Source organism: Paroedura picta, chromosome 15 (genome assembly GCF_049243985.1).
Source record: "Paroedura picta isolate Pp20150507F chromosome 15, Ppicta_v3.0, whole genome shotgun sequence".
NCBI classification, from domain to species: domain Eukaryota; kingdom Metazoa; phylum Chordata; class Lepidosauria; order Squamata; family Gekkonidae; genus Paroedura; species Paroedura picta.
In genome coordinates, this window is record NC_135383.1 from 19,229,250 (window position 1) to 19,256,372 (window position 27,123).

Consider the following 27,123-nt stretch of genomic DNA (forward strand, 5'->3'; position numbering starts at 1 on the left):
GCCCAAAATCCCATTTGCCTTTTTAGCCACCGAGTCACACTGCTGACTCACTGCTGGGGAGATCAGAGCCCTACAGAACCTTAGGTCGTCCCACAGAGCTTGCAATCAGAGCTGCTCCGTCAGGCCTGTGGCTGAGGCCTAAACATCTAACCCCAAATGCTGCTTGGTCTCCCTCCCCACTCAGACCACTGCCCTGAGGTTGCACTTCCCCTGACGCCATTCCCCGGGAATAAGGGGGCGGGTCAAGCAGATTGATATTGTTTATTGATTTAGAAGAAGAAGGAGAGTTGGTTCTTATATGCCGCTTTTCCCTACCCGAAGGAGGCTCAGAGCGGCTTCCAATCGCCTTCCCATTCCATTTATATTGATGGGCTGTGTTTTAAATGGATTTTAAATTCCAGGGGGATGTATACGTATCACAATTGTGCAGTGCTTTAAACCGGGAGCTCCCCAGAGCCTCCAGGGAAAGGCAGCCAGCATGTACAAACAGAAATGCAAATAAATAAAGTTTGAATTTTAAGCGTTTCCCTTGTGGGGAGCAGGTTCGAGATCCTGTGTATGCAGCCACAGAGGACTCTTAAGACCCTGACTGCGACTGTCACAGGATGCCAGTTTGCCTAACAGGGATGTGGGCTTGGACTGCACTTTGGAGCATACTTTCAAGACACTCTCTCTCTTTCAAATCTTCTAGGCCCAGGTCCGAGCCGGGCTGGTTTCCCGGTTCGAAACTGCCCACGCCGATGACGACGATGCAGTGAACAAGACAGTGGCCTTAGGTGGGTATCTTAAATGGGAGTGGGGGGGGGTAGCCGGGGGGGAGCACAAAGTTGGTCTGCAGGTTATTCTAGCCTGGGAGACTTTCCACACCTAATAAGCGCAGGTGGTCTTTTTTCAGTTTTGCATGCAGGAGAAACAGCCCATTTCTTATCACCCGCCTGAGACAACAGGAGGAGTTTTGAACCTCCAGCAGGCTGCCATTGGAACGGCTGTGGCTCACGGGTAGAGCATCTGCTTGGCAGCTAGAAGGTCCCAGATTCGATCCCTGACAGGCTCAGTTAAAGGGCCGGGCTGCAGGCCGTGGAAAAGCACTTTCAGAGAGCCTGCAGAGCCGTGGAGGGGCTCTGTAGAGCAGAGGTAGTCAACCTGTGGTCCTCCAGATGTCCATGGACTACAATTCCCATGTGCCGCTGCCAGCATTTGCTGGCAGCGGCACATGGGAATTGTAGTCCATGGACATCTGGAGGGCCACAGGTTGACTACCCCTGCTGTAGGGCATCTCTTTGCTGTAGAGCATCTCTTCGGCTTGCAGACGGTTGCAGGTTCAATCCCCGGCATCTCCAATTAAACAGACCAAGAGATGGGAAAGACCTCTGCTTGCGGCCCTGGAGAGTTGCTGCCATTCTGAGTAGACAGTATTGACTTGAAGAGGCCAAAGGTCTGACTCCCTATAAAGCAGCTTAAGGTGTTCATCTGCCATGGGTGACACCTGGGTGGCTTTCAGCTTGTGGACCCACGAGCAGTTTATCCTTCAAGCCTTCCCAGAGGTCAACAGGAGAGGCCGCAAACAGGAATTGAATGGGTTTGGGGTCGGGCCAAGGACTCCCCTCCTTGGATTCCCCAGGTTGACTCAGCAAATACCTTTTGTTTATCGTCTTCTTGGGTGATAAAGGTTGGTCCCCTCTCGTCAGACCTCGGAAGCTAAGCAGGGCGCGGGCCTTGTCAGTCTTCGGCCAGGGCTTGCGAAGCAGAGTTGGCAACTCTTTGTCTCTTGCCTAGAAAACCCTAGGAGGTTACCCTAAGTCAGCTGTGACCTGATGGTTTTTAACACAACACACCTCATCTGGGGTTGGCCAGTGGAACACAGGAAGTCCCCATCACTGGGATCAGCCAGGAATGGCTGTGCCGGAACATCTGCTTTGAACACAGAAGGATCTTTCACGTTCAAGTCTTTCGATCTGGGCGCTCGCATAGCAGGTCTCAGGGGGAAGCCATTCCCAGCTGCCAGTCCGTTTGTCTCTTCAAAGCCGGCTTTGTAGTCTGAGTAGGGCCCAGGACTCAGCAAGAGAGCACATACTTTACATGCCTTTGTTCCAAAGTTCAGTTTCTTGTTTAAGAATTCCAGGCATCCGGGGCTGGGGAAAACCCCTTCTGCCCAAAACCCTGTTGAGCTCCCGCTTGTTTGTTGCCGCCACTGGGCTAAATGCCGGCGCTGGGGGCTGGGGAAGGCCCTGCTGCGTTGCTGTTCCTGAGGATCCCCGGCAGCCAAGAGCAAGCTGAACTAAGTATTTATCGGATGGTGTGTGTGTCGTGTGGCCAGGAGATCTGAGCCTGGCAAGGGACGTTCAGAGATGGTTTTGCCATTCCCTGCCTCCGTGTCATGACCCCCTTGGAGGAGCTACCACCCAAATCCTTGGAGGTCTCCCATCCAAATACTAGCTGTGGTCACCCTTGCTTAGCTTCTGAGATCTGAAGGATTGTCCTGCAGCCAAGCAAGGGATGTTCAGAGATGATTTGCTGTTGGAATGGGAATGGGAAGGTGAATGTAAGCCGCTTTGAGCCTCCTTCGGGTAGGGAAAAGCGGCATATAAGAACCAACTCTTCTTCTTCTTCCTGCCTTTGCTGTGAGACTCCTTCGGTCAGAGAAAAGCGGCATATAAGAACCAACGCCGCTTCTTCTTCGCACTGTTCAAACCAAACGTTGCGGGTCCCTGAGGTAGCACATACATCGCTTGACTTTAACCGCGAGGCTCTCTTTCTCTCAGCATACCTTACGATGGAAGCGGAGGTCCCGAACGGTGAAGCGGTGAGCGAGGTGGGCCACGGGAGCATCAACCAGCCCCAGGAGCAGCTCATTGAGGCCGAAGACATGACCCCACCCAGGGCCGGCCTTTCCGGGAAAGAGCTCTTCTTCAGACGGGGGCTGGCTCTAGCAGCAGCCGTTGCGATCCTGGTAGTCGGTGTTCTGATCCGAGTCCTGCTGAAAAATGGGTAGGCAGGCCGACGACGGGAAGCAGGGAATCCTTGGGCCAGAAAAGGAGGGGGTTGCCGAGCTGCCTGGAGTTTGATGGGGTGGTGGCCGGAGAGCCACGTTTTCCATTGGAGGCGAGCGGCGGCAGCTTACGTGGTCCAGAGCACTGTCCCTCGCTGGGCTGGGTCACAACAGAAGGTTTCTTTGGCTGGAGGTGGAGAAAGGACCATGTTTCTCAAAACGCACTTTGCCCAGAGAGCCGACTTTAGAAGGGACAACGCAACGGGGCTGGAGGAGACTCGAGACGTCCGCAGCTCAGGGGCTCAAGGAATTCACCCTTCTGGTTTCCTAAAAGCGCTTGGGCAGGGTTAAGCCCGCCAGTGGTTTCCACTGGGAAAAAAAGGAGAGATTTTGCTCCTTCATTGTAGCTCAAAATGCCTTTTATCATTTCACCCTCTTTGGTTCATTTTATATTTATATTTCAAGATGGGCCCTCGCGTTTTTAAAACCACTAGACTCAGTTTGCCGATTCCCTTGGCAACTTCCGTTTCCCTCGGTTGCCTGCTGTTCCGTTTCCCTCGGCAACTTCCTACGCGGCAACCGAAATCCTACGTTCTGTGGGCTTAAAAAAAAGATAAGGAATTTCAGTGTTTTTGGTACGAGTTGGGTTTTTTTTTTTTACAAATAAAGTTGTTCCAACATACTTAATTGTTTGCAGGTCTCTGTAATTGTATTATCAGTTCCAGACTCGGGGAACTGTGCACGCCTGTGTGTTTTTCTGCTTCCAGGAAGATGAAGTAACTCCTGTGTCAAGGCCTCAACAGATATTAAAAACATGTAATGGGTACCGTGTCATAAAAGGAACGTACTAAACCGTGGGTTGTGTGAATGCCCAGAGGCTGTAGCTCTGGTGTGGCTGGCAGTGGGTAGGTTTGGGAAGCAAACTTGGCGAGGCTGATAGCTCCGGTTACTGATGAAATTTGAGCCATTTGGCTGGCTGGTTGTGACTTCAGAATGCATTTTGGTCGTTTCACGTACATTGATTGATGGGTAGTTTTCATGGGCACGAGGGCTGTCGGGATATTGTGGTACAGTGTTGTGGTACAGTGTTGCAGTTTTCTGCCAACTGGGTCGTGACAGGAAGGTGGCAAGCCTGGAGCACTGACTCTGACAGAGTGGCAACAGGCACTGCTATTGGTTCATATGATCTCAAAGTATACTAACCCCTAGAGGAGCCTGGTGGCTGTGAATCTGCATGTTCCAGCCCACCGCCTTTCCATTGACCTATGGATGGGATTACAGCATGTGGTCATTTTCCCCCCCCCTCCACACACACACAAAGGCAGTGGTATTGTCTGGTCAGAGTAGAACCTTACTGTTGCATCTCTGCATGAATCACTGGAAAGAAGGTGTGGCCAGAACAATCTCTCTTCTATGGATTTGTAATTCTGCCATTTCTGTTTAGGGGGAGAGATTCGCCGCTCTGATCTTCTGCTTTAAAGAGGTCCATAGCCTCATGTTTGTGAACGTCTCGTTTGTTTCCCTCGCACGCACTTTATCACAACTGTACAACAGCCAGTTACAAGACACAAAAATGAGCCCAATGAAAGGAATAGCTCCACTAAAGAGAAGAGGTGCTTATTTCCAAATCTTAATTTGCTCCCCCAAAATCATAAAGAAAATGGACAGAGGTTAATCCCAATAATACTATCAAGTTGCCAAATAAGATTTGGGGTGACTTCCTCATTTCTAAAGTTTGTTTTCCTACAAAATAGAACCAATTGCCCTTAAATCCTTCCAACTTTCTCCGATTTCTTGGTTCGTAGCTTCAGATAAAATTTGCACTGTGCCCCCTTTATGTTGAAACAATGCGGACGGCGGGGACCAACTCTTACAAAACCGACTGTTTTAAGCCAAACAACGTAAAACAGTGACGATCGATGCAGATAAATTGCAAAGAAAAACAAAAGGGGAAAAAAAGACTCTCACAGCAAAGCTTGTAGTGACCACTAGGTGGAACTCAAATACCACCAACTGCTTTGCTTTTACTTTCAAAACATTTTAATTTTGATATCTGAAGACTTTTTTCAGTATTAAGTGCAAAGCTACCAGGTGATACCAATTCCAAAGCCTTGTCCATCTTTAAGAGACTGCATCTCCCACATCTTATACATTTAGGGCTTCAGAAGGCTTACATTTGCTGACCTGGAAACTGCCCCCCCCCCCCCCGCCGAAAGGGGAGTGATGCTGGATGAAGTAAAAAATGGTCCATCTAGTCCAACATCGTGCTCTTTATTTTATTTTTTATTTTATTTATTATATTTATATATCGCCCTCCCCGGGGGCTCGGGAGCTCTTGTAGTGGCAAACCAGAAACCCAAAAACAGGAGCACAGAGAAATCACCACGTTTGTCGCAACCAGCAGCTGTCATTGGTTCTGAGGTAGATTGCCCCTAAACTTGGAGGTTCTATTTATCCTTTACGGTTCACAGTAGCAGTGGTCTGTTTTTGCATGAATTTGTCTGATCCCCTTTCATAGATGTCTCTACATCTTGTGTCAGCAAGTTCCCTACATTAACTAGGTCCTGTACTTGTCCCTTTCCATCATGTGGTGTCCTGTGGATCTTAGCTATTGAGGAAAACACTTTGCACGGACTCAGAGGCACGTAATTTCTATGCATACAATAACTTGCAAGGGCTGGAATGTCACCCAAATGCTCTTCCCATCTATGAAGTTTTTAATATGCTACCAATACTGCAAATAACAAAGGTCAAGGGGCTTGATTTTAGATGCACTATTTTGTGTTGGTTGTGAGAATGGGGCATTTGGTGAAGTCAGTGACTCCTCTGTGGCTGTTTATGGAGAGGTGAGGCAAAAAAACCTAAAATACAGACTCTGAACTGACCCCAGAAGGGAAGGAGGGAAAAATGGGCGGTGCTGGGGTTTAATAGCAATCATAAAAGTTTTTTTTTGGGGGGGGGGGGAGAATCTTTAACCAGAAAAAAGAAAGGAAAAAATGTTTAACCAAAAAAACTGAGTCAAGGGACCCAAAAAGTTAAATTAATATAAAGATGTGGCCAGATGTTCTAAGTGTTTTACATAGAATTAGAACTATTCTATGAAAATACATGTATTTATTTTTAATAAAGGTTAAAAGCAAGAGGCCTCAATATTAGCCTGATGTAAAATCAGTGCCACAGTAAAAAAAGACCCGGTAGCCTTCGAATATGCACTATATTACGTATGTACAATTTCTCCTCCCTTTCAACCATTTTTGCTATGTCCTTCCCATTGTTTGATAGATAGCATTACATGCCTTGAGCCTGTGCATTGCACAGCTGATGTAAGCAGCCCGAGGCCTTCCCGACGAAAAAGGCTGTTGTGTCGAAACTCGAAACTTGTCTGGTCTCTGCTCTTGGGTCCTTGTTTGTTTATCGTTGCATTGCTTCTACAGGCTAATATTGGGGGATCTTTAGCCACACAACTGTGGCCTAGTTGCTTTTTGCTTCTTATTGAGGGGGCTTATGGGAACGCCCCCTGCAAAGTCCTCCATGCCTGAGAGAACTGCAGAGGCTAAATGGGGTCCTTTAATATTGAATTGCCATGACCTGCATAGGCCAGAGTAGCCCAATCTCATCAGCTGAGCAGGGTCAACCCTGGCTGGTATTTGGAAAAGAAACCCAAGGTCACGACATGGGGGCAGGCAATGGCAAACTTGACATGGGGGCAGGCAATGGCAAAGTTGCTCGGAAAAGCGCAATGTGCCAGAACCTGGCTGTGATTGGACGTCTCTTTCCACTGCCACCATGGCTCATATTCCAAGAGAGAAGGGATCTTTTGTTGTTGTCAAATGACGATAAGGGATCACCTGGGTTCCCACATGCCCAAGGGGACATGGGGGTCCTGTTGGATGAGCTGCCCTACCTCACAGGTTTGTTGGGGAGGGGGTCTGGATAAAGTGAAGGAAAGGGAAATGATGTCAGCAACTGTGGGGGTGGTTTTCCCAGGAGGAAAGCAAGAGATAGAAGAGTTGGTTCTTATAGGCCGCTTTTCTCTACCCGGAGGAGTCTCAAAGCGGCTTACAGTCGCCTTCCCTTTCCTCTCCCCACAACAGACACCCTGTGAGGGAGGTGAGGCTGAGGAAGCCCTGAAATTACTGAAGAAGAAGAAGAGTTGGTTCTTAGATGCCACTTTTCTCTACCCAAAGGCGCCTCAAAGCAGCTTACAGTTGCCTTCTCTTCCTCTCCCCAAAACAGACACCCTGTGAGGGAGGTGAGGCTGAGGAAGCCCTGAAATTACTGAAGAAGAAGAGTTGGTTCTTATATGCTGCTTTTCTCTACCCGAAGGAGTCTCAAAGCGGCTCACAGTCGCCTTCCCTTTCTGTTCCCCACCACAGACATCCTGTGAGGGGGTTGAGGCTGAGAGAGCCCTGGTAGTCCTGCTCAGTCAGAACAGCTTTCTCAGTGCTGACTAGCCCCAAGCTCACCCAGCTGGCTGCCTGTGGAGGAGGAGCGAGGAATCAAACCCAGCCGGCCAGTTTAGAAGCCCGCGCCCCTGACCACCCCTCCCCCAGGCCACAGCAGCCACCCCCCCGAAGAAAGTCCCGGGGGCCCCTGCAGAGGCAAGCGGCGGCGCGCCGTCTCCTTGACGGGGATGGGCCCGGCTAGCGTGATCTCCACAGCTTTCGGCAGGTCAGTCCTCGGATGAGAGGCCCTCAAGGGCGCCCAGGGTCGCTCCGCGCCTCGGCCGCCCCAACGGGGCCATTCAGCCGGCTGGAAGTTGGCAGCAAACAAGCCCCCCCCCCTCTTCCCCAGAGGAGGAGGCCGGCCTCGTCGTGCGGCTCTTTGCGCGCCCTTCCCCTCCGGAGCCGGGCCCGGGGCGCGCGGGCGGCGGGGCGGTCTCGGGGGCGGGCGGGCCACGCGGGGAGGCGAGGCGAGGCGGGCCGGGAGCGCCCGCTGGCGGCCGCCGGGCTAGGCTGGGCTGGGCTGGGCTGGGCTGCGTGGCCGGCGTGGTCGGCGGCGGCGGCGTCGTCGTGTCGGGCGGCGGCATGGCGAGCCCTCGGTGCGCGGCGGCGCTGGCGGAGCTGCTGGGCGAGACGCTGGCGGCGCCCGACGGCTCGTCGGTGTCCACGGCGTCGCTGCCGGCGCGGGGCGTCTCGCTGGTGGGGCTCTACTTCGGCTACTGCGGCGGCGGCGGCAGCGGCGGGCCGGGCGCTCAGCTGGCCGCCAGCCTCGCCGCCTTCTACGCGCGCTTCCAGCCGGCCGCGGCGCCCAGCGAGCCCGAGCAGCCGGCGGCGAAGGCGGCGCAGCAGCGCCTCGAGATCGTCTTCGTGTCGGCCGAGCAGGACCAGCCGCGCTGGCAGGAGGCCACGCGGGCCATGCCCTGGCTGGCGCTGCCCTTCGCCGACAAGCGCCGCAAGGTGAGCCCGAAGCCGAGCCGGGGCGCCGAGGGGGAGACCGCGGGGGTCTGGCCGGGCCCCGTAGCGCAGCCCCCCGCCGGGGAAGCCGGGCTCGGGGACGTCGGAGCGGTCCGAAACCCAGACGGCACCCCCGCGGGGGATCCAGGCGCGCACGGGCGAAAAGACGCTGGGAAGACCCCCCGAGGGGGGGGGGTGTATTAAAGGCTGGTCTAGACTTGGATCCCGCTTTCCCTGCGGGGACAGGGCTGCAAAGCCGACCGAGTCTGTCGCTCCGGCCCCACTTCTGGCGCTGGACGTGCCTCCCGAGCTCCTGGACGTCCGCTTTGGAGCCTGCTGGGTCTGGCGGCTCCTCCAGCTCTCAGCTGTCCCGGATCCCCTTCTGGGGCACACCCTCCCCCCCCATGTAGTGGCCAGCTGGTCGCCCAAGCCAGATTCCCAGCAGAGACCGGTTTTTTTTGGGGGGGGGGCTGTTAAAGAGGCAGCAAAAGGCCCTCTTGAGATCCTAAGGGGGACGCCTGTGTTTGGCTCTCTTTGAGCTCTCCAGACAGCTGAGCCTCTCAGGGGTTAGGAGGGGTCTCGGCCTTCCCGTCCTGGCCACAGATGAAGGGTCCGCCAGTGAGATGGTCTGGCCAGGCACTTGCAAGGCAGGAAGTGGGTAGGGGGGGTGCTTTTTGAGCCTCACAGCTTTGTCTAAAACGGGGCAAGGCCACGTATGAAAATGAACAGCGCCTGTCTTGTTAGGGAATTACCTTTTGTTTCTGGCTCTGGGACAAGGTCCTTGAGGCTCTGAGAGCAGAATACATGACGGGAAAACCCCGTGTCCAGGTCGGAGGCTCTACCGCAGGCTGAAAGGTGGATGGAAATGGCATAAACCTATTTTCCAGCCTCTGTATGGCTGTTCCCACGTGGATCTTTTCTGTGGCTTCCTGTGATTTCTCACTTTTTCCTAGTTCGGTACAGGCTTTTTGGGAAAGCTCCTGTTTGGATAATGTGTGGATAGGACGGTTTGTTCGCTTTCTCTCCAACGAGGTCTTTTGGGGGGAGCTTAAAAACAACAACACATCACCGGCACATCACTTATAGCATTTCAATGATCCGTAGCCATGGCCTATCTGTTCCCACCTTCCTTTCCCCCCCTTTCTTTCCTGTAAAGGCCCGTCTCTAGCCCTTTGTCGTTGCAGAGTTAGAAGGGGGAATGTGCAGACTAGAGGATGCATAGCAGCAGAGAAAACCCTCCCCATGAGGCAACATCTCATATGGTTGCAATGGAAATCCTAGAAACAAATCTGGGTCTCTTTGCACCTGCCTGGAGGGTGTTCCCTATTCTGAGGAGTGACCGAGTCTGGCCTATGGTCCGGTGCTATCAAAGCTGCATGTGGGTGTTGCGTTCCCCCCCCCCTCCCCTGCATTCACATGCAGGTTGTCAGCAGTGATGTAGGTAGTTTTGAACGCATTGTGTAGGATCTGGGGGCGGGATGGGATCCCCTTCCCTAGGGCAGGGGTAGTCAACCCGTGGCCCTCCAGATGTTCATGGACTACAATTCCCATGAGCCCCTGCCAGGCAGGGGCTCATGGGAGTTGTAGTCCATGAACATCTGGAGGGCCACAGGTTGACTACCCCTGCCCTAGGGCACCTGGAGCCTGGTCATAGCATTGTTGCCGGTGATCCAACTGCTGACTGGCAGAGAAGTGCAGCAGGAAGGGTAACGGTGAATGTTCCGGAATGGGAATCCAGAGACCGATAAACTTTTATGGTGGCCAAGATGTCTGTGATCTGGAGAGGGGGAAAAACGCTAAGTGGTGAGGCCAGACAGTCACGAAATGCAGGAGGCGAGAGGTGGGTGCGGCCCTTTTCGGTGCAGGGAGCCTGGGAAATTAGCATAGCAAGAAAGGAACCGGAGCGGCTGGAGGCAAACAATGGGAGAACCACCCCCAGCCTCAATTACACTGGAATTCTTTAGAGCAGGGTTGCCTTTGGCAAGGTCTTTCAGGCAGGGAAGCCTCATAGGTAAACGATTCCTTTTGTGTTTTGGTCACAAATGACTTATTGCAGGGTTTGGGTTTTTTATTTTAAAGGTGGGCTAGTACATTTTTCCATTTATTTGTCAGGATGCTGGATTAGACCACGTTTACTCAGATCATCTGGCTCAGCTGAATTCCTGGGTTAGTCCGATGCTTTTACGTTCAGTTAGATTCAAGTGGGTAGCCGTGTTGGTCTGAAGCAGCACAACAAAACAAAATCAGAGTCCAATGGCACCTTTAAGACCAGGGGTAGTCAAACTGCGGCCCTCCAGATGTCCATGGACTACAATTCCCAGGAGCTCCTGCCAGCGAATGCTGGCAGGGGCTTCTGGGAATTGTAGTCCATGGACATCTGGAGGGCCGCAGTTTTGACTACCCCTGTTTAAGACCAACAGAGATTTATTCAACGTGTGAGCTTTCGAGCACAGGAACTCTTCTTCAGGCTTATGTTGGTCTTAAAGGTGCCACTGGACTCTGATTTTGTTTTGTTGTGCTGCTTACGTTCAGCTCGGAATAGAGGATGGCTAAACTGAGTTGGAACTAGGCCTACCTTGGCAGGTTTTTCTTATCCTTCCAACTTTCCTTAATTTCTTCCCGCCCCTTTACTCAGAAGGAAGCCTGGGGTTCTGTGCTGGGCACTGAACTCTTGACCTCTGGGATACTAATTTGGCATTCTTTCCAGCCTCCTTTGGCAACCAAAGAGCCGTTTCCAAAAGGATTACTTTACCCAGGTTCTGGGATGTTGGGACGCGTCTCTCCCCCCACCCCACTTCTCTGTAGAGTTATGGTATGTTTCCTTACCTCCTGGGGATTTCCTGGTTTTTCTTCAATCTTCCTCAAGCCTGGTTTGTTTCAGAGTTTTGGCAAGATGGCCGTAAAGCCTGGATATCCTTCAAGTAGGTGGGAAACTTGGATTTTCCTACCTGCTTGGCAGCCATTTTCTCTAAGCCTGTCCCTGTGATGGCCCGGCCCCTTGGGGGCTTTTTAATTTCTTTAGGAATTGCCACTAGAATGTTGTTGCATTAAATACCGTTATAACCATAGCGGAATTTTCAGTTTTTTTTTTAAGGCAGGCCTCTTTCCTTTTCTGTTGTGAAGATATAGCAGGAAAGGTGGGTAGTTTAAGACGTGCATTTTTAAAGCTTCGGATTCAGAGAACTTGACAGTATATTGATATAACAATGGAATATTGAGATGGCTATAGTATATACATCTAGCAGTATTCTAGAGCTGATTTATTATATTGATTGATATGGCTATTATATATTGATATAACACTGTTCTAGAATTTTTTTAAAACTGCAAAAGTTCCAGAGGGCCAGTGGGGAGGGGGTGGGGGAGCAGCTACTTCTGGGGATTGGCAGGGAAACGGCGGTGAAACCTTGTGTGGAAGTCCTGTCAACCTCCGAATTTTATCAGCATCCCTAGCATCTATCCCCCATCTGGGAAATGGGAACCCACAAAGACTAGAACCCTTCATGGAAAAAGAAAACTCAGATTAGGTATCTGGGTTCTGATGTCACAGTTTGCACCATTACTCCAGACATGCAGCGTGTCCACAGCAAAATGTCACATAAATGGGGTTTGCAAGATTGTAACCAGGTTTCTCCCAGCCAGCCTTTCTCAAGTTTTTTACCATTGAGAAACCCCTGAAACATTCTTCAGACTTGGAGAAACCCCAGAAGTGGTGCAGTTGTGCAGTTGGGAAGCAGATCTATGTACCCGCCCACCCAGGGCCCCTCTCCTCCCCACTGCCTCCGGGCCCATCACTAGCCATTTCGGGAGGGGTGGGCGGGCCGTATCAGCCAATGAATGTTCCACAATTTTAAAAAATATATACCAAATGAATTAACTCCCACCTGATCAGGAAACCCTTCCAGGGTGGTCAAGAAACCCCAGGGTTTCACAAAACCCCGGTTGAGAAAGCCTGCCCTGAGTCACCTAAACAAGATTTGGGTGGGTGGCCATGTTGTTCTGAAGCAACCGGGGGGGGGGGGGGGCTTTAAGACCAACAACTTTAATTCTGGATATACGGTTTTGTGCTCACAAAAGAGTCAAACTGTTTCCAGTCACCTAAGTAAGTTACTAAGTAAGGTACTTAAAACGAACCAGGTCTGTTGTTTGGCAGCTTTTGATGATGGCTTAAAATATGTCAAAAATGTGAACCAGGCTGTGAAGAGGCGTTGCTGGTAGAAAGGCTAGAATACAGGTGCGGTTTTGGAGGGGTTTGTGTGTTCAGGTATGGGGATGGGCTGTTTGTCTTCCTGGCAGGTCATTTTTCTACGTGGAAAAGATTGGCGTTTGAAGGGGTAAAGCAGCGTTCTGGTGATACCTTCAAGAACTGATTTTGGACGTATCTGAATTGGATGTAGACTAGCGATCCCCAACCCGTGGGCCTCGGACCACATGTGGTCCTTCGACTAATTGGAGGTGGGCCACGAAGGACGCCTTCTCCCCCCCCCCCCCCGGCCCTTTACAAGACACTTCGGGTGTCATTGTCTCCCATCACTCCCAGATGGGACTGTCTTGTTGCAGAGAAACAAGCTTAGGGTTCCTATTGATTTGTCATTGTCATGAGTTAAAATTTCCATGAAAATAAGATGTTCCTTATGTTCCTTGTTGTGGCGTGTCTTATTTTTGAAGGGATGTTTAAACATTACTATAGCGATCAGAAGAGCTCCATTTTGCAGGCCCTGCGGAACGCTGGAAGATCCAGTAGGGCCCGTAGCTCCTCCGGGAGCTCATTCCACCAGGTTGGGGCCAGGACCGAAAAGGCCCTGGCCCTGGTTGAGGCCAGGCATGCTTCTCTGGGGCCGGGAACAACCAGTAAATTCGTACCCACAGAGCATAAAGCCCTGCAGGGGCATTTTAGATGTCTCGGTATGCTTTATCCTGGCCTTGCGCCTTCCAGTTATCCACCACAGGTTTTGGGACCCATTTTGGCTTCGGGCGGGATTGGGCTGTCCAGTCACACCTAAAGCAAGAGTGCCCAAGCACTGTTGCACATCATCTGAGGAGGGTGCCTGTTGCATCTCTGCCTGAATCACTGCTTTGTATAGGCTCCCGTATATAAGAACAGTGATTCCTGAGTTCTCTAGGGCAGCCTCTTTCAACCATTTGACCCTGGAAGAACCCCTGAAATATTTCTCAGGCTTCGAGGAGCTCTGGAAGCGCTGACATGCCCCTTCAGAGCAATGGGCATGGAAGTAAAAGGTGGGGGCCAGCCAGCCAATCAATTGATCGATCATTTACCGTTTCCATTGTGGAGAAAGAGATTAGGCCTGCGTGCAAGAAGGGAAGTGGGCTCCAGTGACGCCTGGTGATGTGAGCGTCCATCCGAACTTCTGGGAAAGGCCGCAGAACCCCCGGGGAGCTCTTGCGTGACCCTGCTCTGGAAGCGTGAAGATTATAGTTCGCCTAGTGTGGGTAATTTGTGTTCTTTCTCTCCTCATTTAATTGTTGGGATGCGTAGGATGCGCCTCCAGTTTTAATTCCCCAAAAGCCAAGTCCACGTCGGCAGCTTGCGACACAGCTGGGTATTTCCAAAATAATAACTGTAGTGAGGCATAGTGGTTGAGAGGGGCAGACTCTAATCTGGAGAGCCGGGTTTGATTCCTCACTCCTCCTGCACGTGCAGCCAGCTGGGTGACCTTAGGCAAGGCTCAGAGCTGTTCTCGCAGAGCTGTTCTCGCAGAGCAGTTCTCTTAGAGCTCTCTCAGCCCCACCCACCTCCTGGGGTGCTTGTTGTGGGGAGAGGACGGGAAGTGTGTTTGCAGGCCGCTTTGGAATTCCTTCGTGTAGCAAAACGCAGGATAGCTCTCTTCTTCTTCTGCAATGTAACCAGGATGCTTCTGTGTAACCTCTTCTGGCTTGGGGAAGACGTGTTGGTCTGTTGCAGGGTGGAAAAAGGGACCTTTAGTGCTAGATCTATTTCTAACCTAAGGACTTTGGAAACTGGCCACATCGTATAACCCTCTCAGAATCCTTCCCTCACCTTAAAAGGTCTTCCAAACATCCAAGCGTTCAGTAGAGCCTGAAAACTTGCATGCCTTGTTCCACTTTTCAGTTGGGGCGAGTATAAGCAGGCGAATGACGCTTCCTTGTATGCTGTTGCTAATTTTTAAGGGGCTCCTGGACTCTTGTTGTTTTCTCCTGCTACAAACTGACTAGCACGGCTTCCCACTCTGTGTCAGAATACTCGTGATACACAAGAGGCAGGCAACGCTTTTTAAACAAAGTTCGACAACGTCGGCCCCCGACTCAGCCCTGGAGGCTGGTGGAAGTGAAGCTCCCGCAATGTAGCTGGTGTGGCTCAGCTTGACCGTGGGGAGCGCAAAGGAAAAATCAGCTCCTTTCGGGTTAACCAGGAAGATAATTGGTTTTGAAAGTTGTCGGGTGGCTGAATGCGGTGCCCCGCTGGGTTGTTTTTGGGATTCCTTTCCCTTTCTCGGGGCATGTTTGTGCCGGGCTGTTGGAGGAAACGTTTGGGCTTTCTGGAGAGGCTCCCTCACACCGGCTTGCAGCTTAATAAAGAAGAGAAAACTTCTGCCATTGCGAGCAGAGAAAATGCTGGCTGCTATAAGAGGCCCCTCTCTCTCGAATTCTCAGTGTCCATCTTTGGGAAGATAAATGTAACATTCATAGAGCTGCAAGGATGTTTCGGAGACAGGATCGAGCTTTGGAAGAGGGCGGAAATAGTTCTGCCTGGTTGTAGAAAAACTGGTGGTGGAAGGTGGCAATTGGCTAATGGCGGTTGGTTGGTTGGTTCTCTGAAGGGGCATGTCAACATTTCTGGGGTTCCTTGAAGCCTGAAACATATTTTGGGGGGTTCCTGCACAGTTAAAAGGTTGACGAAGGGCTGACTTGGGCCCTTATCTGATGTGTTTTGATGGTCTGCTTCTAGCCCGAGGACAGGGTGATAAAAATTTCAGGCTGTTGAGTGGTGTATTATGGTGTGCTGTGCTTGTCTCTTGAGACTTTTGAGTCGCGAGTTGGGTTAGGACTGCCAGCCTCCTGGTGGTGGGTGAAGCTCTCCTGGGATAACCGTGGATCTTCAGGCGATAGAGATCAGTTTGTAACAAGCGCCATATAACCCAACACCCTGTTTCCGACAGTGAGCAGTTTGGTGCCTCGGAAAGCCCACAATATTGTCTAAGGTAGTGTCTAAGGTAGATTGCTCTCGAGCTTGAAAGCTCCACTGAGCTATCATGACGAACAGCCATGGATAATCCTATAATCCCACAGTTGGCCTAAACATCTTTCCTTGCGCCTCGTGGCAGGGAATTCCAGAAGCGTAAGAAAACCCAGAAATGGATGACCCACACTGACTGTTTCTGCACTGGAGGCTTCATGCTAGGCTGCAGGCTGGAGTTTGAGCTGGGAACGGTTGTCCCGTCTCTTCTTGCTCCCCCACAGGGGAGCATTTGGCCCGGTGCACCTTGTCCGTCCCAGATTTGTGCTCCTACACGGGAGCTGGGGCAGTGCACTGCGGAAATAACCCGACGGAAGCTAAGCTGGGTCTGCCATGGTTAGAATTTAGATGGTAAAAGCAATACCAGGGTTGCTATGGCAGACCCCCCCCTGAACATCTCTAGCCTTGACAGCGCCATCAATCAGTTGTGACTTGAAGGGGGTGGGGAGTTGAAAAAGCCAAGGATCTGATCCTCTGGGGGGTCTTTCTGCATTTCGGTTTACGAACATCAGCTGCTCCAATCATTTTATAGGTCTCTGCACTCAAATGGGGGGGAATCCCCTGGTTCTAATAAGTTTCCTTGCTCGACAGCTGAAAATTAGAGCCAGCACCTGCTCTTTGTCAGAAGCCCCCGTGGGAGTGTTTAGGTTCAAGAGAAGTCATTAAGAGTTGCTGTGAACTTCAAGCTTTGCACCACCTCCCACCCACCCCCACCCCCCGTTCCCTCCAAGAAAATATTATGTTGTAGAGCAGGGGTAGTCAACCTGTGGTCCTCCAGATGTCCATGGACTGCAATTCCCATGAGCCCCTGCCAGCAAATGCTGGCAGGGGCTCATGGGAATTGTAGTCCATGGACATCTGGAGGACCACAGGTTGACTACCCCTGTTGTAGAGTACTTTTCCCCCCACTGAAACACCCCTGAGACATTCTTCAGGCTTTGAGAAATCCCAGAAGTGGTGTAATAGAACAGAATACGGCTGGGAAGCAGAACTATCTTCCCACCCCCTCCAGGCCCATCATTAGCCATTTGGGGAGGGGATGGTGGGTCGGCATGTCCATATATGGCCACATCCCCCGATAAATGTTTAACAAATCTAAAAAAGATATTAAACATTTACTCCCACCCATTCGGTAAACCCTTCCAGGGCTGCCAAGAACCAGCAGGGATCCCGAGACCCTGGTTGAGAAAGCCTGTTAAATAGGAATGGCTGTTTTTTAAAATTGTACTTATACACAGAGAGAGACAGAGAGAGACAGAGAGCGCAATTCAGAGCAATTGCAGGCCAGACAGCGCACTTCCAGACTCAACATGGAAATGAGGGAGCCTCAGAACCTTAATCTGGGGGTGAGGACCCTCTTTGCAAGTTTGTGGGTGGATCTGGTTTCTGCAGAGCAGGGGTACGAGTTGAGTGCAGGTGCTGTGGGTTCAGGTTGTCTTTAAAACAACAACAAAATTTGCTTTCTACAAGAGTCCATGTGCAGGGGCTGTGCTGCTAATCACCTCTGTCCCTTTCCAGTTTTTGTACATATGCAGTCTAGCCATCTATGTCAATAGAAAGGGACAGCCTGGAGCCAAATCTGCACCCAAAGAGAAATCATATTGGGAGTCAGCTGTGGGGGAAGCTGGTGTGGGATTGCCCCCTTCTAGTTGCTGACCAGGGGATGTCTCCTAGTTATTGACGAAGGGTCTGTCTTTCCAGCAATCTCTGTGGTTCCTTTGGGTCAGCACCAGGGAGCGTCTCGCTAGGAAAACCACCCCCCTACATCAGGGGTAGTCAAACTGTGGCCCTCCAGATGTCCATGGACTACAATTCCGTTTGCTGGCAGGGGCTCATGGGAATTGTAGTCCATGGACATCTGGAGGGCCGCAGTTTGACTACCCCTGATGTAGGGGGGTGGTAAGGAATTCTGGGGCTGTAGGGGCTTCATTCTGACTCTTCCTACTACGGCTGCATTTTCCTAGCGAGACGCTCCCTGGTGCTGACCAAGGCCAACCCTGCTTGTCTGCTTGAAGAAAACAACAGCTTCAGAATTGGCTCGTTTTCCTGCTGAGCTCCTTCCCCTCATCAGACCCCAGTTTACCAGGAATTTCTTAACCCAGGGTTGGTAACCTTTCCGCAAAGGTCTCCATCTCTGGGAGCCTGGAAAAGCCTTCCCCTGATTGCTCCAGGCCAGGGAATTCTCACAGAATCATAGAGTTGGAAGGGACCTCCTGGGTCATCTAGTCCAACCCCCTGCAGAATGCAGGACACTCACAACCCTGTTGTTCATCCACTATAACTTTCCACTACCTTGCTCTCCATTGCTAACCCCTCCCTCCCTCCCTTTCTGCCTTTCTTTCTCCACAATGAGCCAGATGTTATTATTAGCCAGGTGTGTCCTAAATACAAAAGGCATCCTTAGATGTGAGGCAGGTAAGCACTCATGAAGCATTTTTCATGTGTGATTAACCAAGTTTTGAAAGTTTCTCTCCATAGAAGTACTGTATATCTGTCACTTTCATTGCTGGCCTTCTGATGAAATCATGAAACCTCTCTCTTCCATACATCCTTGATTAGTTCATAATTATTGTTGTTCAGGGTTGATTTTAGGGAACTTTTAGAAATTTATTCAGCTTTTAATATTTTGCTGTGTGATTGAATTTTCTTTTCTTTTGGTGCATCTTTTATTATTCTGCGTTTAATTGCAATGAGGTACTTAAATTCTGCTGCAGGAACCTTTGCTTTTTCTGTGGGATCTCTTGCTGACTTGCTGGCTTTTACAAATGGCTTCTACAAAGAACTTATATAATTTTTTCCAGACTAAATTATGGCTTCTGCTCAGTAACCCCAAATAAGTGTAGCCAATATAGTGTGTTTTGAATGTGCAGGGAAGAGGTATGTGTTTGGTAAATGGTGGGGGGCAGGGATGTGACCCGAGAGCCAAAGGGACAACGCTCCAAAAAAGTTTGGGGACCACCAACCTAGACCGTCCAGCAATACAGAAGTCTATTGTTTCTGCAGAAAGCTTTCCCTTTCTGAAAACGTGTAAAAATTAATTAGTGCCACAACGAATGCCTACGCCACCAGTTAAATTAGCCACCTTCAGGGTTATATTTAGGGTTTTTTTAGGTTTCTAGCAAGCGCCCTTATTGAGTATTTAAACAGATAAAGCATATGCACGCCCCAAAAGCCACAAAGGGGGCCTTTGTAGGCCTTGTTTTCCATAACCAAAAACTGTAGTCCAGCAATTTCTGGCTGCCGGAGATACTTCTGAGACAACTTTCTGCCAGTGACGTTAACGTGTTGCGTTTTTGGTGGGTTTGCTAAACAGACGTCAAATGTACATGCTCAAATCAATTCCAAACTGACTTGTATGGTTGAACTTCCTGTAAAAAAAAAAAAACAGTTCCTGGCGGGTTCAGCCCAAAGCTCCCTTCAGCCAAGCACCCTCTTTTCCAAAGCGATCAATACTCTGAGAATCGCCACTGTGGCCAACTCCCCCCCACTAGTTTATCCCTCAAATTGGCTTTGAGACATCCATGGCACAGGAACATGGCAGCTCCATTTAGCCACCTGGGCTTGCTGTGCGGCTCAGCAGCAGACCGTCTGCTCAACAACACGAAAGGCCGTAGGTTCAATCCCCGCCGTTTCCAATTAAAAAGGACCAGGTGGTAGCTGACAAGAAAGACCTCTGCTTGAGAACCGTGGAGAGCTGCTGTCAGTTTGATTGGACGGTACTGACTGTGGTGGACCGATGGTTTGGTCCAGGACAAGGCAGCTCCATGCGTCCATGCGTGTGTCCTCTGCGCATTAATTTGTCTCACTCCCTTTTGGAACGATCAGAGTTAGCGGCCTTTGAGAGCCTCAGGTTAACCATGCATGATGTGAAGGAGCGCTCCCTTTTATCCGCCCTGTTTTTTAGACTGCCAATATATAATTCACAGATAAGCTGCCAAAAGGAGATTCCCAGATAATCCATGCTTTACAAGGCATTCAGTCGCCCCGTCATTCAGAGTGGAGATGAATCATCTCCAGGGGACGGGGTACAAAACGCTATTTATTTATTTGTTTTTAAAGGTGACCAATGACTTTTAAAAAGCATGCTGCAGGGTACTAAAAAAACCTGCGGACCGTTATTTGAGACCTTGGTGGCGAGAGATAAATTTAACCAGGCATCTTTCTTAGGGTTCAGGGATCAGCTACGGAGTTTAGTGCTCCAGAAATATTATAACCAATTTCCTTGGCTCTGAAGAAACACATCTGTGCAACATCTGTACAAAAGCCCCCCAAGCCCAGCTTCTAGTTCTGTGTGGGACTTCAGGGCATCTGTCTGCAACATCTGGCCACTAATAGGTGGCATCTCCCCCCTTCCCCTGATAAATAATACTCGGGTGTGTGCGTTTTCACCCCTACCACAGTCCCTGGGAACAATCTAACCTGAGCCGCTGCAGGGTGATTCATCCCCGGCTTCAATGAAGAAAGGAAAAAAATTACCCAATATATGCTGTGTTGGAACGGGGGTACTTAGCCTTGTAAACTGCCCTGAGCTGCAGGGGAAGGGCAGTATATAAATATAATGAATGAACAAACAAACAAATGTATGTTTGGGGTTTTTGACAGAAACATGCAATTGTTATAGAAGAAGAAGAAGAGTTGGTTCTTATATGCCGCTTTTCCCTACCCAAAGGAGGCTCAAAGCGGCTTACAGTCGCCTTCCCATTCCTCTCCCCACAACAGACACCCTGTGGGGTGGGTGAGGCTGAGAGAGCCCTGATATCACTGCCCGGTCAGAACAGTTTTATCAGTGCCGTGGCGAGCCCAAGGTCACCCAGCTGGTTGCATGTGGGGGAGTGCAGAATCGAACCCGCCATGCCAGATTAGAAGTCCGCACTCCTAACCACTACACCAAACTGGCTCTCTAGGGCTCATTAACAGAAAACCTGGGCATCCAATTATGCCTCTGCAAACGGTCTCCTCTTCAACTGGGCCCACAGCATCCCATCTGTGGGTTTGGACGGTACCAATGAAGCAAGGGACAGTATCCATGCTGAGTCAACATAGTCCTCCTTTGACCACAAATGCTGGCAGGGGCTCATGGGAATTGTAGTCCATGGACACCTGGAGGGCCGCAGTTTGACTACCCCTGCCCTACATTCTTCCACTGCACCCCCGGGGGGGGGCATATCACCCACTTTGGGAACCCCTAGTCCAGATGAAATACTGGAAGCAGAGGATTCCCCTCCCCCTTGCACCTCTTCTCTGGAGTCCTTAAAATTAGACTATCCGTCCCCCACCCCGTCCATCCCCCCCCACCCCCGGCTCACAACGGCCCTCCCAGTCTGTTGGATCAATTCTAGCACTGTGGCCTTTAAAAGAAACCCGCATGCTGCTGACTAAGCATTTGTGGTCGAAAGGGACCCCGATCCCCTTTCTCCTTGAACAGCGAAGGAATTTCAGATCTTTAGATGAGGGAGAGGATTAAAATACTGGAGTGACACAAAATGGGCCTCCTGTTTGTTTTATCTGAACTTCGAAAGGCAAGAGAATAGGAGGTTTGTGTCGTAGAAAACAGGCCCTCACCGTTTTCAGGCCAAAACTGGGGCTTATCCCTCTTAAGAAGCCATGGGGGAAAGCACCGTCAAGCCACAGCTGACCTCTGGCAACCTGTGGGGTTTTCAAGGCAAGAAACTTCAGAGGATTTTTGCCATGGCCTTCCTCCACATCACGACCCTGGCGGTCTCCCATCCAAACCCTAGTCAGGGCTGACCTTGCTCAGCTTCTGAGATCTGAGGAGATCAGGCTAGGTAGCCCCAGAACTGAACCTTGACCCCCTTTCGTGGCCAGCGCAGAGATGTGAGGCAGGTTCAGGAAATTTTTAAACAGAGGCTAGAGAGCCATCTGACGGAGAGGCTGATTCTGTGAAGGTTCAAGGGGGTGGCAGGTTACAGTGGATGAGCGATAGGGTTGTGAGGGTCCTGCACAGTGCAGGGGGTTGGACTAGATGACCTATGAGGTCCCTTCTTACTCTATGATTCTAAATTCTGTCAAAACATCCGGAAGAAGTTCCTGACAGAGTGGTTTCTCAGTGGAACAGGCTTCCTCGGGAGGTGGTGAGTTCTCCATCTTTGGAGATTTTTAAACAGAGGCTGAGGAGCCATCTGATGGAGAGGCTGATTCTATGAAGGCTCAAGGGGGTGGCAGGTTGCAGTGGATGAGCGATAGGGTTGTGAGTGTCCTGCATAGTGCAGGGGGTTGGACTAGATGACCTATGAGGTCCCTTCCAACTCTATGATTCTATGATTCTAAATTCCGTCAAAACATCCAGAAGAAGATCCTGACAGAGCGGTTTCTCAGTGGAACAGGCTTCCTCGGGAGGTGGTGGGTTCTCCATCTTTGGAGATTTTTGAACAGAGGCTGCATAGCCATCTGATGGAGAGGCTGATTCTGTGAAGGCTCAAGGGGGTGGCAGGTTACAGTGGATGAGCGACAGGGTTGTGAGTGTCCTGCACAGTGCAGGGGGTTGGACTACCTATGAGGTCCCTTCTTACTCTATGATTCTATGATTCTAAATTCCGTCAAAACATCCAGAAGAAGTTCCTGACAGAGTGGTTTCTCAGTGGAACAGGCTTCCTCGTGAGGTCGTGGGTTCTCCATCTTTGGACATTTTAAAACAGAGGCTGGAGAGCCATCTGACGAAGAGGCTGATTCTGTGAAGGCTCAAGGGCAGGGGTAGTCAAACTGCAGCCCTCCAGATGTCCATGGACTACAATTCCCAGAAGCCCCTGCCAGCATTCGCTGGCAGGGGCTTCTGGGAATTGTAGTCCATGGACATCTGGAGGGCTGCAGTTTGACTACCCCTGCTCAAGGGGGTGGCAGGTTGCAGTGGATGAGCAAGAGGGTTGTGAGTGTCCTGCACAGTGCAGGGGGTTGGACTAGATGACCCAGGAGGTCCCTTCCAATTCTATGATTCTAGGTGTGGCTAACTGTGGTGCTGGAACTTGGTTGTGGTTTGCCTTGGGGAAGTGTGACTGGGCAGCCTCGCAGTGGCCCTGGGTTCAAATGCTACGTGCGTCTGTTGCGGGAATGCTTCTCGTGCTTGTGGTTTCTCCTCTCCTCGGAATGAATTGTGCCAGTGTCTAAAAGGGCTTGCGGGGGGTGGGAATCGAAGTAAAATCCCTCCGCTGTGTTTCACTCGCGGTCCCCGCTTTTCAAGGAGGCTACGGTTTCACCGACATCTGGCTGAAATCTGGCGAGCCGGCGGTCAGCCCAAAGGCAGCCGACTTCTCGTGTGGAGTGGAAGAGGTTCTTTCACAAAAGCAGGGTTTTTCGTGCCGCAGTGACAGAGCATGGGAGGATAATCATACATACATGCGACCCATTCCTTTCCTGTGGCCTTTCAAACAAGCGAACGTCCACCGAAGCCCAGCGCATGCTGGCTCTTTCTGCCTGCGAAAAGAAGCTCCGTATTAGATGGAGAAACATTTACCTGCCCTGCATGGCAGTCTGGTGAAAGCGACAAAAGGGGCACTGAGTTAAATAGAAGAAGAAAAGCTGTTTTTTTATACACTCTTTTTCACTACGCAAAGGAGATTCAAAGCGGCTTACAAATTGCCTTCCCTTCCTCTCTCCACAAGAGACACCCTGTGAGGGAGGTGAGGCTGAGAGAGCTCCAAGGGAACTGCTCTGTGATCACAGCTCTAGCAGGACTGTGACTAGTCCAATTGCATATGACCCGTGCATGTGTTAAGTGCCATTAAATCTTTCCCAACTTGTAGGACCCTGTGGATTAATGACCTCCAGAGCTTTCTGTCGTTAACAGGTTTCTTCAGGGCTTGCAGGTTGAGGGCCATGGCTTCCTTTCATAGAATAATAGAGTTGGAAGGGGCCTCCTGGGTCATCTAGCCTAACCCCCTGCACTGTGCAGGACACTCGCAACTCTATCGCTCATCCACTGTAACCTGCCACCTCCTTGAGCCTTCACAGAATCAGCCTCTCTGTCAGATGGCTATCCAGCCTCTGTTTAGAAATTTCCAAAGATGGAGAACCTACTACCTCCCGAGGAAGCCTGTTCTACTGAGAAACCGCTGTGTCAGGAACTTCTTCCTGATGTTGAGATGGAATTTCTTTTGAATTAATTTCATCCCATCAGATCCGGTCCATCCCTCCGGGGCAAGAGAGAACAACTCTGCTCCATCCTGGATATGGCAGCCTTTTAAATATTTGTAGATGGCTATCAGATCCCCTCTCAGCCGTCTCCTCTTCAGTCTAAACAGACCAAGTTCCCCCAACCTTTCTTCATACGTCTTGGTCTCCAAGCCCCTCACCATCTTTGTTGCCCTCCTCTGGACACGCTCCAGTTTGTCCTCCTCTGGACATGGTCCTTTATTGAGTCAATATGTCTCGCATTGAGTCCTTTTTCTTTTGTGACCAAAGAATGATCACCTCAGTTTAGTCATTTGTGTTTCTTGGGAGAGTTTAGGCTTGGTATGATGAAGAACCCACTTATTTGCCTTTGCGTAGGTCCACAGTACCCATAAAACTGTCCTCTAAAATCACGTTTCAAATGAAACGGCTTTCTCTCGTCATCCTTCATTGTCCATGTTTTAGTGACACAGTAAGAACCTGGTCACTGAAATTTCTGTGGCAGTGTATGACCGCCACTGGGCAGGGAGCAGGTGAGTACAGGTAAGCCCCAGGGGCTCATGGGAATTGTGGTCCATGGACATCTGGAGAGCCACTATTTGGCCACCTCTAGAAGAACCAGAAGAGCCTCTTGTGGCGCAGAGTGGTAAGGCAGCTGACATGCTGTCTGAAGCTCTGCCCATGAGGCTGGGAGTTCGATCCCAGCAGCCGGCTCAAGGCTGACTCAGCCTTCCATCCTTCTGAGGTCAGTAAAATGAGTACCCAGCTTGCTGGGGGGTAAATGGTAATGACTGGGGAAGGCACTGGCAAACCACCCCGTATTGAGTCTGCCATGAAAACGCTGGAGGGCGTCACCCCAAGGGTCAGACATGACCCGGTGCTTGCGCAGGGGATACCTTTACCTTTAGAAGAACCAGAGGTTCCAGGCTGTCTGGTTTTCCATTGTGACTTGAACCTCCTGGGGCCGCTGTTTTGAATCCAATCCCTGCTTCGCCTTCACTTTCTTGCCCAAATCCAAGCAATTTTATTTGCACACTGTTTTCTGTTTCCTGACATCAGAATTTTGCTACCTTTAAAAAAACCAATAGGGAACGCTGACCAAGAAAACTGGTAGAGTGAGACGGGGGTCACAACAGAAGCATCCGAAAACAAATACGAAAAAGGTTAATGGGTTCAGGCATCCCTAATTTATCTGCCGAAACGAAAGTCTGACGAACGCTGTAACGTGAATGACATATATGAATGAATTACGAGCACTTCAACACAAATTCAGTAGCGCGCTTTCAGTCCACAAGTGGATTTTGTCGTTGCACACAGTAACATCTGCAGTAAAATTCCATTACCTGGTGCACTGAGCATGGATAGAAAATACATTTTTCGGCGTGTGAGAAAAGACAAGGTGGTTAGAGTCTCATACTGCAGGGGTAGTCAACCTGTGGTCCTCCAGATGTCCATGGACTACAATTCCCATGAGCCCCTGCCAGCGAATGCTGGCAGGGGCTCATGGGAATTGTAGTCCATGGACATCTGGAGGACCACAGGTTGACTACCCCTGTCATACTGGACAGACCCGAGTTCAAAATCTGCTCCCTAAAGTCATGAAACGGGCCTAACATATACGCTGGCCACTCTTGGAGCAAAGGGACAAAAGACGCTGCCTTCAGTTTTATGGAGGAAAGGGCAAAATAGACCCTGGGCCTGTTCTTCTGCTCCTGCTTGGGAGGGAGGTGAGTTTGAATTTGCAGAGCTGACAAATTCCTTCTTTTCAGGCCAACTCCTTTTGTATGAGACATGGAATAGATGAGGTCGATGGCCATCCGAGCTCCTGTTTCATGGCAGCTTTTCCGTGTTGATTATACTGATTTGTGCAGTGAAGAAAACGAGGCTGTGGAAAAGCTGTCAGGTTCCCCCCTTTTCCTGGCAACACATCCTGAGGAAACGGACAGAGAGCCAGAACGCTTTTTTAATGCCTTCCTTGCCTTGTTTTTGAAATTCAGCGGGAGCCAAAGGGCGCACATGGCTTCCGCTCGGTTTCACCCTCAGAAGAGCACCGTGAGAAAGGCCCCATTTATTGTCCAGCGGACTGGCCGGGACTCACAATGGAGGGCGGCCTGGCCTGGCCGGGCCAGCTGATGGCTGGCAGTCAGTCTGTGCCAGAGATGGGGTTTGGCCAAAGGCAGTTAATTTACGCTTTGCAATGGATCAAAATATCTTAGAAGAAGAAGAGTTGGTTCTTTCTCTATCCGTTTTTCTCTATCCGAAGGAGTCTCAAAGTGGCTTATAGTCGCCTTCCCTTCCTCTCCCCACAACAGACACCCTGTGAGGTGGGTGAGGCTGAGAGAGCCCTGAGATTACTGAAGAAGAAGAGTTGGTCCTTATATGCCGCTTTTCTCCACCAGAAGGAGTCTCAAAGTAGCTTATAGTCGCCTTCCCTTCCTCTCCCCACAACAGACACCCTGTGAGGTGGGTGAGGCTGAGAGAGCCCTGAGATTACTGAAGAAGAAGAAGAGTTGGTTCTTATATGCCGCTTTTCTCTATCCGAAGGAGGCTCAAAGTGGCTTATAGTCGCCTTCCCTTCCTCTCCCCACAACAGACACCCTGTGAGGTGGGTGAGGCTGAGAGAGCCCTGAGATTACTGAAGAAGAAGAGTTGGTCCTTATATGCCGCTTTTCTCCACCAGAAGGAGTCTCAAAGTAGCTTATAGTCGCCTTCCCTTCCTCTCCCCACAACAGACACCCTGTGAGGTGGGTGAGGCTGAGAGAGCCCTGAGATTACTGAAGAAGAAGAAGAGTTGGTTCTTATATGCCGCTTTTCTCTATCCGAAGGAGGCTCAAAGTGGCTTACAGTCGCCTTTCCTTTCCTCTCCCCACAACAGACACCCTGTGAGGTGGGTGAGGCTGAGAGAGCCCTGAGATTACTGAAGAAGAAGAAGAGTTGGTTCTTATATGCCGCTTTTCTCTACCCGAAGGAGTCTCAAAGCAGCTTACAATCACCTTCCCTTTCCTCTCCCCAGAACAGACCCCCTGTGAGGGAGGTGAGGCTGAGGCGGTTGGCAGCCATATTTGAATGTAGGCTTTGGGCATCTGTGAGCGCCAGGCCAGGCTCTGAGCATTTATGGCGAGACTGGCCAATCTTCATTCTGTCACAACAGCCAGTGTTTCCACACTCCCTCCATGTGTGGCGGTTCTCAGGCCTAAGCCTGTGCATTTCCAGGGGTCTTGCTGTGTGATACCAACACAACTGTGGCATTATGAAGAAGGGCACAGTGATGGAAATGCCACTGCTTTGGCCAGGTTCAAATGTCAAGGTTGCCAGTCATATAAGTTAAACATTAAAACATTTTAACATAAAAAAACTCTATCTCTACCTGATAGTTTGTTCAAAAAATGACCTAGAGC

At 50.6% G+C, this 27,123-nt stretch overlaps 2 protein-coding genes across 3 annotated transcripts in view; both read left to right on the top strand.

The window, feature by feature from the left end:
• The window catches only part of SLC47A1 (solute carrier family 47 member 1), a 30,668-nt gene extending 26,997 nt beyond the window's left edge, over positions 1-3,671 (top strand). For both annotated transcript variants that reach the window (XM_077311930.1, XM_077311931.1), the window contains exons 16-17: positions 692-776; positions 2,763-3,671. In XM_077311930.1, coding sequence (XP_077168045.1) covers positions 692-776; positions 2,763-2,992 — 315 coding nt within the window. In that variant the 3' untranslated portion in view covers positions 2,993-3,671. The remainder of the gene's footprint in view (positions 1-691; positions 777-2,762) is intronic.
• Positions 3,672-7,945: 4,274 nt separating this feature from the next.
• NXN (nucleoredoxin) overlaps positions 7,946-27,123 on the top strand; it is a 94,265-nt gene continuing 75,087 nt past the window's right edge. Inside the window, exon 1 of the mRNA XM_077311144.1 lies at positions 7,946-8,388. Within this exon, the coding sequence (XP_077167259.1) occupies positions 8,017-8,388 (372 nt within the window). The 5' untranslated portion in view covers positions 7,946-8,016. The remainder of the gene's footprint in view (positions 8,389-27,123) is intronic.